This window comes from Puma concolor, chromosome E1 (assembly GCF_028749965.1).
Source record: "Puma concolor isolate L17-30 chromosome E1, mPumCon1.1.hap2, whole genome shotgun sequence".
In the NCBI taxonomy this organism is placed as follows: Eukaryota; Metazoa; Chordata; class Mammalia; order Carnivora; family Felidae; genus Puma; species Puma concolor.
The window spans coordinates 61,694,263-61,704,831 of NC_141680.1; the positions used below are offsets into that span (position 1 = coordinate 61,694,263).

General features: G+C 62.3%; 1 protein-coding gene across 1 annotated transcript; it reads right to left on the minus strand.

Moving 5' to 3' along the window:
* Nucleotides 1–4,196: 4,196 nt before the first annotated feature.
* NPTX1 (neuronal pentraxin 1) lies at nucleotides 4,197–10,328 on the minus strand. Its single transcript, XM_086688245.1, has 5 exons — nucleotides 9,759–10,328; nucleotides 9,230–9,437; nucleotides 6,809–7,053; nucleotides 5,416–5,595; nucleotides 4,197–4,777 (listed from the first exon to the last, which is right to left on the minus strand). Exons 1-5 carry the CDS (start codon nucleotides 10,218–10,220, stop codon nucleotides 4,556–4,558), a joined length of 1,317 nt encoding a protein of 438 aa, XP_086544371.1. The 5' UTR covers nucleotides 10,221–10,328; the 3' UTR covers nucleotides 4,197–4,555.
* Between the last annotated feature and the right edge of the window lie 241 nt (nucleotides 10,329–10,569).

The window sequence follows — 10,569 nt, forward strand, 5'->3', positions numbered from 1 at the left end:
AAACGGGAGAGTGACGTCATGGCAGCTGTAACCCGGCAAGGACGCGGTGGCCGGAATTGGGCACAACCCGGGGCCCGGCCACAGGGGCCACGCGTGAAGCCTGCAGGCCGACACCACCCTCCTCCTGTGCCACCAGGCAGCGGGCTCACGTGCCCCAAGCCCCGGCCCCCGAGTCCCGAACAGAGAAACACCACTGCACTGGGCAGGAGGTCTGCGGCCAAGGCGCACTCGGCCATGACAGCAAGAAGCCAGAGGGACTCACTCCTTCTGCTAGGCCCCCGTGTGTGTGTGTGTGTGTGTGTGTGTGTGTGTGCAGGTGCGCGCTCTGGGGGTTTGGGGAGACCGATCAGCCAAGTGGACTATTTTGGTTCCCGGTCACTTTGTCCCTTGGAACAGCTCACAAGCTCTCTGTCCACAGTCTAGCCTGGTTCGCGAGGGGTGGGGAAGAAAGTTCTTCCCGGTGCCCGGGGTTCCCGCATCACCCACTCCCCGTTACATGACCCTGAGGATGCTCTCCACTTGAGTGCAGGGAAGGGGCCCCGGAACCCCAGAAAAGGGGAGGTAGCCAGACGTTGGCCGAGATCCAGTCAGTGGTGACGTGGCAAAGGAGAACAGAGCGGGGCTGTTTGGGAAGAACGAGTGAAGGCCGTCTGGAACCTGGCCCGGCTGTGCCGTGGGGTAGTGCGTCCGCGGGGCACAGAGCAGCGGCGCAGGGGTGAGGGGCGGAACGGGGAGTTCCTCTGCACCCCGAGCCCAGGGCGGGCCTCGCCACGCGGGGACACCGCTTCCCTCTCTCACACCTATGAACCGGGGCAGCCCCCTCTCCACCCCCGGGCTGTGCCTGCATGTTCCTGAGGGAGAGGGGTCCCTGGGAGGCCCCCTGGGGCAGGTGGAGATGGCATACGCAGGCTTGAGAAAAGAGACACCCCAAGGAGACCACAGTCTTTCTTCACTCTTTACTGTGTAAAAATAAACTCAACAATTCATGTCGTTTCAGCAAGAAAATGAAAAAAAAAAAAAAAAAAAGCAATACCAGTAGAAATAGTGCATTTCCAGAATTTCTGATGGCAGGTGGCAGGTCCCATGGTTTTGACCCATTTGATACCCAAAAGGCTGCAGATCATATGAAAAATGTACAGCTTTGGTTAGCAAATAATGAAAAATTAAGGTACATTGATTTTCTTTCATATTATACAGTATGTACATTATAACAACATCAACCGTAGGGGGGGTTGCTTTTTGGATTTTTTTTTTTTTTTTTTTTTTTGGCAAGTAAGACAAAATTGGGACTCTAAGTATTGGGCTTTTTTTTTTTTTCCTCCTCAATGACTTGTTCCCTTTTAACAAGTTGCACTTAAGTCCACTGTGCATGGATGGGATACACTTCCCAACGTTGGTTGTGACTAAATTTACACACTGTGTTTTAAGAGATGAAACCATGGCTGTGCCAGCCACGTTGTTTTGGTTGCCATGAGATCACGAAGGATACTGTCCTCTTTGCGTTAACGTCCGTTGCCCTAGCTGCCTCCACCCCGAGTGGGACGGGTCCTCGCGTCAACAAGTCAGCTCCACGGCAGAGGGTCCCCCGTAAACGGCCAATTTCCATCCCGGTCCCCCCGACACGCCTTTGGGCACAGGTGGCCCCTGTCTGGAGCCTCCCGCCAGCCTCTCCCCTCCCCTTCACTGCCCACAAGACACCCCCTTGGTCTCAGGTCCCAGGGCTGGTGACAAAGTGATCTTTGCAGTCTTAGAAAATAAACTGGGAGTCTACAAAAGGAAAAGAAAGCATACAAAATGTATCTCTTTCTTCCAAAATACACGCTTTCAGTCCTACGTTTTGGCGGAGCCTGAAAGTGTTTTCAAGGGAGATATAGGTTGAGTTAATTTATAGGTTTGTCCTTTTCTTTCATAAAAATACTCGTTTGGTAATAAACTTTTTCTTCTACAGTAAGAGAAATAATACTGTGTTATCAAAAGCAGGAAGGCTTACGATTCAAGTGGGATCTAAGCCCCGAGGGCCCGGGGCGCCCCTGGCGGCAGCTCCCCGGCCCCGGACGCCCGGGGTTCTGTGGGACACCAGCTCAGAAGAGCAGACACTGCCTCCGCAGTGCTGGGTTTCTTCCTATTTTATAAAATGGCTTACCTGAGATAGGTGTGGGTTATTCAGTGCGAGAGGGAGCGTCGATCAGATTAAGGAGTACATGAAAACTACGTGGGATACATTTGTGCCTGTCAATCGACCTTTCTCGGGGCCAGCAAAGTGCCAAGTGTTAACACAGTGAGGGAGTCAAGGGGCTTGGCACGCGTTCCGGCTGGGGGCGGGGAGGGAGCCAGATGCCAGCCTCCGTCCCTGGCACCGTGGGTGCTTCAGGGGAGGAGGGCGAGGAAGGTGAACGGGGTCAGGAGGCCAGAGGGACGTAGGCATAAGCGTCTAGGGGTATGCTCTGCCCATCTCTAGTTAGGGCAGAGGATGGCTTGTGGTCCTAAACGGACGGCTCCCACCACGCCCGCGGCGGGGGCAGAAGGTGGTCTGGGGTCCGGCCGATCGGCAGGGGCTGGTGGGAGGTGCTGACAGGAGAGCACCCAGCACCCTCTGGGCCTTTGCCTAAGCAACGGCTCCGAGGTGGCTGAAGTGGGGGGTGGGGCCAATCTGGTCTCGAGGGGTGATTCCAAGCTCTCGCTCTGTCCCAACCATGGGCTCTGTTTAGGCTCCTTGTCAACCTACATGTTAAAAAATACTTCTTGGTGTGTTTGGGGAGTGGGGACGGGGAGAGGGAAACGGATCCCTCCCTTGACCTCCCCCGACACCCGTGGCTTGTTTATCCGGCCATTTTCGGTAGCTACACGGATGGTCACGGAACAATGGGTAGCACTGGGCACACAACACAGAACCAGAAGTCCATGCAGGCAGGGGACACACATCAGACTAAAGGAGCAAGGGACACGCCACCCCAAGGAACATGCAAACGGAGAAGATCCCTGCAGATCCAGAGACGCCACGACCCGACGGGCTGGGACGAAGCACAGGGTTCTCAGAGAAAGCCACTGTTGAGCCACGACACACAGCGTGGCGCCTGGCCCGCACCCTCCAGACAAGAGCGACGCGCTGCGGAACGGCGACCGGGTGCTGTGGCGACACCACGGGGACACAAACACGGAGACACCAACACAGACACACACAGACGCACGCGGTTCCCGACGCAACACGGACCTGCGTTTAAGGAGACAGGTGTCCCTGAAGGCACACCTGCGCCTCCGGAAGAAATGTCTGCAGCTGTGGATGAGCCAGGCAGTGCGGTAGAATTTCTAGAAAGACTCGCCAGCCTTTTGCTAATTAGACTCCTGGTGACAGAACCCAGGGTGCCCTCAAGGCGTGTGACCCCCAGATGGAACCCAGCAGGGAGCTCACCTCGCCTTGGGTATGATCTTAGTGTGCTTCTTCTCTCTCTCTCTCCTCTCTCTCTCTCTCTCTCTCAACACACACGCACACACACACACACACACACACACACACACACATTTTCTCCCCGCCTCGGAAGGACTAGAAGGAAATGTGTATGTTTGCTTTTCACAGGGGAGAATAAAGTTAAAGGTCTGGACGCTGGTCGTGTCTCAGTGTCACCAGCCGGTGACACGCTGGCGGCTGCTCCAGGACCTGAGCCCTGGAAAGAAGGGGGCGGGGGGCTGGCTGGCCGTGTCTGCGTCTGGCTCCCCGTGAGAGGCCTCTGGAGGCCCTGCCTCCTTGGAGGACCCTCTTGGTCTCCCACGGCCAGAAGCCAAGACTTCCTGGACTGTGGGAGGGACACTCCTCTCTCAGGGGCACCAGCCGGCAGCCAAAAGAGGGGGACGGATCCCAGCCTCGAAGGGGGCAAGGAGGCGGGCAGACTGGGGGCTGAGGCGCTGTCCTGGGCCAGAGCCAGCAAAGCAGCTTCCCAGGCCCAGCACCGCTGCCCTCGGATGCCAACTGTAAGCTTGCTGGCCGGGCACCGGGGGTGGGGGTGGGGTGCCCGGTTCCCGGGGCCACCCCCCCACCTCTGCCCACCCCCGGAGAGCAAGAGAGAATCCACTCCTACGACAAAAGAGAAATTCTCTGAGGGGAGGGCCCCGGCCCCGAGCAAACAAACCACCAGAAGACATTTATTTTACCGGTGGAGAACTGCGCCCCCGGAAAAGGTTTGCAAACAAAGACAAGGCAGCTACTAGAGTCTTCCGACCAGTCGTGAGATACTCCCCGCAGCACACAGACCACCTCGCTCGTCCCCACAGACACACACCCGTAGACACACACGCTGTCTCACCTACATCCACACCGCGCCCGCGGGAGCACAAGCAGGCCTGAGGCCCGGGGTGTGGGCTCCTCGGGGCGGGGGGCAGCGGGACCTGCTTCCCGGGCACAAGGACAAACCAGGCTGCGTGCGAGCGCGTGTGAGGGGGAGGGCCTGAGTCGCTCCTGGGGAGAGGGAGAGAAGGAGACACAAGACGGGTCGCCACCGCACAAGCAGGGGGGAGGCGGGCGGGCCGGCCCGAGGGGCGGGAGGCTCGGCAGCCAGGAGCCTCAGTTGATCTGGCGACAGGCTTCGAATGTCCACTTGGTGGCCCCGCCGTAGATCTCGATGTGGGACTCAGCCCAGGCGATGACGTTGCCGGAGAGGGCCTTGGTGCTGCAGGTGGCGAGGTTATATACCTCCCCGGGGGTCAGCTTGCGGTCCCAGATGTTGAAATGGGCCAGCTCGCCCACGAACGCCTGGGTGGCATCAAACCCACCACCCAGGGTGTCCTTCAGAGAAGAGCAGACGGTGAGGGTCTCTCGGGGGGGGGGGGGGAGGGCGTCCCCAGGGGGCACGTCTCCACGTCTCCCCCACTAGGGGCTCTCGCATCTGCCTCCCGCGCACCATTCTGTCCCATCTCTGGGTCTCCAGCCAGACCTTGGTCCCCCTCCCATGGGGTGCCCGGGAAAAGGGACACTACTGGCCACCTCCGCTCGGGATGCAGAGCTTTTCCTGGGGGCGCCTGGACTCCGCCTCCCCCTCGGCCAGTGAGGGGGGTCGGCCGGGGCCGCGCACAACCACGGGGGCCGCTGCCACTCTCCCTGCAGAGCCCCACGGGAGCAGAAGGCCTGGAAGGCCTGGGACCCTCCCCCGTGCCTTCCCTGCGGGTGCCCCAGGGGGAGACCGATCCCTCTCAGGTAACAGCATCCCGCAACCCTAAGGGCAGGCTTGCTTTCCTGGGTCAGAGACGCAGCTGCGGCCGCCCCACCGAACTTCCCCAGGAGCCCACCCAGAGCGCGCTCTCTGGCTCCCTCTGGGGGTGGGGGAGCCACTCCCCGCTCCCACTCCCTCCCCCCTCGCCCCCCTCCCTTCTCTGCTTCTGGGGCTCCTTCCCCTGCAGCCAGCACCCCCTCCCCAAGGCCAGTACCTGCTCCTGGCCCAGCACCAGCACACCCTGGGGCTTGATGGGGTGGTAGGGCGCCAGGTTCTCGCCATTGCCACCCTGGGTGCCGTCCTGGTAGGCTTCCCAGACCCCGTCCCGGGTGGTCCAGGTGACACAGATGTGATGCCATTTGCCGTCATTGATTACAAAGGGCAGCTTGGCCACCTGGGAAGGACGCCACACGCAACATCATGGGTACAGGGACCGGGGATCGATCGTCACTGCTTACCAGTCCAACTGCTTCTCTTCCCGTCCCTACGTTGCCAGTAAACACCATTACTGAACTCTCTCAGCACCTGCCCCTCTGGGCCTTAGCGCCCGTCAGCCCCATCCCTCCATGGACCTTGGAGTCACACAGGAAATGTGACGATGTGGCAAGGGGCTCCTAAGACCGGTCTGAGTGCGCAATGTCCTCACCCCTTCTGGCCCTCCTCCCTCTTCGCTGGTCCTACAGAACCGGCCCTCGGGAAGGAGCAACCCACCGCTGGGGTCTCAGCTCACTGCTGCCGCCTGGGCCTCTCCTCCCTCCTGCAACGCCGCCGCCGACTGCCACACCTGCCGGGTCTACACCCGTGCAGCCTCTGCAGAGGCTCAGACGCCAGGGGGCATGGCACCACGCCTTTAAAGCTCAGGCCAGCCTGCGGCCTGGGGTTTCCCTCCCTCTCTCACATTCCGGAGGGGACAGACGGCGCAGCAGATGCAGCAGACGAGGGAACCTGCCCACCCTTTAACTCGCCCAGAGAGGAACAACCCTTTCTGGCCGAGGCGTCAACAGCAGGGGTTTGGATTCCAATCCCCAGCCTGGGTTTTAGAGATTTACTGCCAATGCTGCCTCAGAGGTGTTGGAAAGCTGGCAGCTCACTCCACAGCTGTACAGGACCAGGATGGAGAAGGCTCCCTGGAGGGAAAAGGCGGACTCTCCAGGGCGCTGCGTGCGTCTGGCCTCCTCCCAGCGGTGGGGGCTTGAGCAGGACAGATTGGGGCACCTTGACTCACCGCGGAACATCTATGGTCCTGCCCACAGGAGCAAAGCCAGCCCTGAGGCCAGCCGGGGGAGGAGGACCCAGGGTCTGATCTGCCCTGTGGATCTTCCCCTGCCTTCCCCGGGAAGCCTGGGTCTGAGAAAGTTCCAGTTTCACCCTCTTCCGAGTAGGGCCAGGGCGCCCCTCTCCGTTTCCCCCTGTCCTCACCCTCCACCTCCCTCAGTCCTGCCTGGTGGGCACTTCTGTTGGGACCACAGCTGCATCTGTGGCTGTGTCTCTCATGCCCACCACTCCCCCCCAGCCCCAGGCACCTGCCCCAGCAGCCAGGCGGGCCTGGGGGCCTCACTGTGCCTTCCTACAAGCCCAGGTGGCTGGAGGGGGCGGGGTTGCTCTACCTTGTCGTTGATGAGGATCTCCATGGGATTGTTGCCCCACTCAATGAGAACCAGCTCGTTGGCCTGGCCAGGCACGGCGTAGGAGAAGGGGGTGCCCACCCCGGGCGCGGCGCTGGACTTAAGCCACATGCACACCGTGAAGGCGTACATCTCCGGCAGGCTCTTCTTCACCTTGGCATACATGTAGTTGGTCCGCAGTGGGAATGTGAGCTGGAATTTGTCTCCAGGACGGTTGTCCTTCTGACCTGGGAAGGACAGGATGCAGTCCCTTCATCTGTCTGCACCTCAAAGCACTCCTCCAGGTCTGAAAATCATTCTGTGCTCCCCTCCACCCCCAACCCAAGCTCAGGAAAGCAGACACGACTGTCTCCATTCTATAGATGCTGGGGTTGGGGGGGGGGGGGGCAAGTGCTTTGCCTGAGGGCACGGGGCCAGAACAAAAGAGCTGACCTAAGATCTCCGCACTCCTTGGTCTGGCTCCCACCCCACGTCCTGCCTCTGGGGAAGCCGGATGGGGGTGTGAGGGGGGACTTGGCGGGCTGCACGGTGGGCATGGCTCAGTGCACTCCTGGTAAACCGGCCCTTGATGTGTGGCCACAGAGGGAGGTCTCCTCCAGCCTGAAGGAGGCTAGCTCCCCCAGAGCAGCCCCTGCGGCCAGCCGCCCCGATTCCAGGATGCAGGCTGCCGGCGGGTGTTCACAAACACGCCTCTTGGATTCCCACCTGGATTCCCACCCGAGACAGCCAGGCCCCTGGTGCCCAGGACACTCCCCTTGAGGCCAGCACATGCTGCAGTCCCTGGCCACTCATCGGACCCAATCAACCGGCCCTGAGAAGTCTGGCTATTTCCAGAATCCCATCTACCCCACAGGAGGGAAAGCGGTCCTTCTAAGGTTCTTCTGGAAACTCTGCCCCGAGTCCTGCAGACAGGACAGGGCACCAGGGAGTCAGGGCCCCCCACCCCCGAAGTGACTGCTTTGAGGACGATGCCATTCATTCTCCGGGAGAGCTTCCTGTGTGTTTCCTGAAAACTCAAGCTCCCGGCCTGATAGCCTCCCTTCCCACAACAGCCACCAGCTCCCAGCCTGCCAGTGATGTCTCGGGGAATGCTTGTCTGCCCCCCTCCCAACCCACACACACACGCTGTAGCTGTGGCCCTGGATATGGTGTGACTGACTCCAGGCAAAACATTCCAACCCAGCAGTGGGCACAGGCACCAGGCTCAGAGCCAGGAACACGCACACCTGCCAGCTCCTGGGTGTGCTCCGGGGCCTGCCAGGCAGTCCAGAACTAAACCGGCCCCCAGGCCAAGAATTATTTCTAGAAGGCATCCTGCTGGGCCAGCAACCCCCCATCCAAGTCAGGTACCAGGGAAGAGCAGAGCTGGCCCCCTCAGTGCTCCCCCAACCATCCCCGGCTTGCACGCCCCCCCCCCCCTTCAAGCAGAACCAGCCCCTGGCTTCTCTAGGGGATGTTTTTCATTCCCCCCAATCTCCCCTCCTTCCCTCCCCCTCCCTCCCCCGTCCCTCCTTCCCCTGATCTGTTTTTCAGTTACATAACGTGCCTTAAGACGGCACTGTTTAAATCCATCCGGCACATTTTGCGGTCCAAGAAGGGTCACGTGGCCCTGCTCCAAGCCCAGGAACGCCCCCCCCCCCCACTTTTACAACCTTGTTTGATTTCTGTGACTTCAAGGCTGAGCCCAGCTCATCTGTGAGCCCTGGGGTGCAGCTGGGGCTGGCCAGAGTTGGTGACCCAGGAACCAACTGGGTCTTGCAAGATTCCAGGGCTTGGATTACTCAGAAGATAAAACCATGGGGAGGGGGCTCACCGGAAGGGGGGGACCCAGAGATCCCCACAGGACACTGGGGCGGGGGGGGGGGGGCGAAGAGCTGGGAGAAAACCTACTCAGGGCCCAAATCTGCTGGGAACCAGGGGACCCTTCCCCGGCCCACACCCCACTCTCTCTACCGGGGATGGGGACCAGCTGGAGCCCGGCTTTCTTACCAGGGAGGGCTTGGGAGCATCACAACTACGGTGCAAACTTACTGAACATTAAACAAATCAGACTTGGAAAAATCCTCCCAGTGTGTGTGTGTGTGTGTGTGTGTGTGTGTGTGTGTGTGTGGCCGGGGGTGCTGCCGACACCAACCAATCCCTTTCTCACTCTGCTTCTGTTGCCTCCATATGTCCCCAGCCCAGGGGGCCCCGGCACCACCAGGAACATGGGCTGGAAACGCAAAACCTAGAGCAGGACTCAGGAAGCGGGAAGGGGGCTGGAGAGGCTGAGCAGCTTTGGGCTCTTCAGCCTGGAGCTGAGCTGGGCAGGAGGCCAGGACCTGAGGCAGGGTCCCCATGGCCCAGGGAGCCTGGCGGGCAGCAGGTTGCTCACCCCCCACTCACTACCTCCAGCCCCGGTACCTTTCTCCAGCTCGCTGATCCGCTGGTGCAGGGAGGTCAGGGCGCTCTCGATCTTGACTCTCTCCTCCGTGTCGTTCCTGGGGCCACCCTTTCCCTCCTCCAGAGTGTTCACCCGAGACAGCACCTGCCTCTCCAGGTCATCGATCTTGCTCTGCAGCAGATCCTTGAGGCTGTTGGTCTGGCTGGAGGAATTGAGCCGGCTGTACTGCTGCGGGGGTGCGAGGGCGGGGGGAAACCACACCGTTACGCGTGGAGCGGGGACCGTGCCGGGAGGCCCGCGGCGAGGTCCCCTCGGGGCGAATGCGGGGGCGGCCTGGCGGGGAGCTCGGGCGAGTGGCCGCCGTCTGCGGGGCCCCTCAGGCTCCGCGCAGCCCCGGTGGGGCACGGGCGCCCGGCCGAGGCGGGGCCGGCGGCGGGGGGGGGGGGGTGGTGGTGGTGGATGTCGGGCCGGGTCGGGAGTGGGGGTGGGGCAGGGCAGAGGGGCGCACGAGCCGGGGTGGGGGGGGGGGGGAACGCGGCGCGCGCAGACCTCCAGGTTCTCCAGGCGGGTTTTGAGCGACTGCAAAGTTTGCCCGAGTTGGCTGAGCGTCTCGGCGGCCGGCGTCCGGGACAGGTCGCCCATGGTGTTCTTGCCCGAGCCCGGCTGCTTGCGGCCGCCGCCGCCGCCGCCGCCGCCGCCGGCCCGGGCCTCGCCGGTGCCCGCGTCCAGCGTGCTCTGGCTCTCGCAGCGGCCCAGCTTGGTGGTCAGCTCGCGGATGGTCTCCTTCTGGCTCAGGATGGTCTCCTTCTGCTGCAGCACGGTCTCGCGGAGCTGCAGCACGTTGCTCCGGAGCTCCTCGGCGCCGCCGGCGGCCACGGACGCGGCGCACATGTCGGCGTCCACGGGCACCGAGGTGCAGATGAAGCGCGTCGGCCCGAAATCCTGGGCCGCGCCGCCCAGGAGGCAGAGGGCGAGCAGCGCACAGGTGCGCGCGGCGCGGCCGGCCGGCATGGCTGCGGGCGCTGGGGGCTCGGCTCGGCGGGGCTCGGCGGGCGGCCCGCGCTCTGGGCGCCGCGCTGCTGGGCCGCGCAGTCCTCGCCGCCGCGCTGCCCGGCCCTCACTGCCGCCCGCGCTGCGGAGCCCGCGCCTTTTATGCCGCCGCGGGAGGGGCCTCGGCGCTGCCGACGTCAGCGGGGGAGGAATCCCGCTTTAATTGTCTGCGGCCCGGCCCGCGGCGCGGCGGGGGTCTTTGGGGCACGCGTGGGGGCTGAGCCTCCCCCGGCCTCCTCCCCCGCCCCCTCCCCCCGCCCGGCTGGTGCTGCTTCCGCGGAGGCTGGGAGAGCCCCGGGCCGGGGCGGGG

Bases quoted from the DNA above. Each gene is read 5' to 3' on its own strand.
- NPTX1 (XM_086688245.1), bottom strand. From the start codon at position 10,220: ATGCCGGCCGGCCGCGCCGCGCGCACCTGTGCGCTGCTCGCCCTCTGC. The intron at 5,596-6,808 runs GTAGAGCAACCC...CGTCCTTCCCAG, and splicing joins AGATCCTCATCAACGACAAG to GTGGCCAAGCTGCCCTTTGT. The intron at 4,778-5,415 runs GTACTGGCCTTG...TCTTCTCTGAAG, and splicing joins TGGTGCTGGGCCAGGAGCAG to GACACCCTGGGTGGTGGGTT.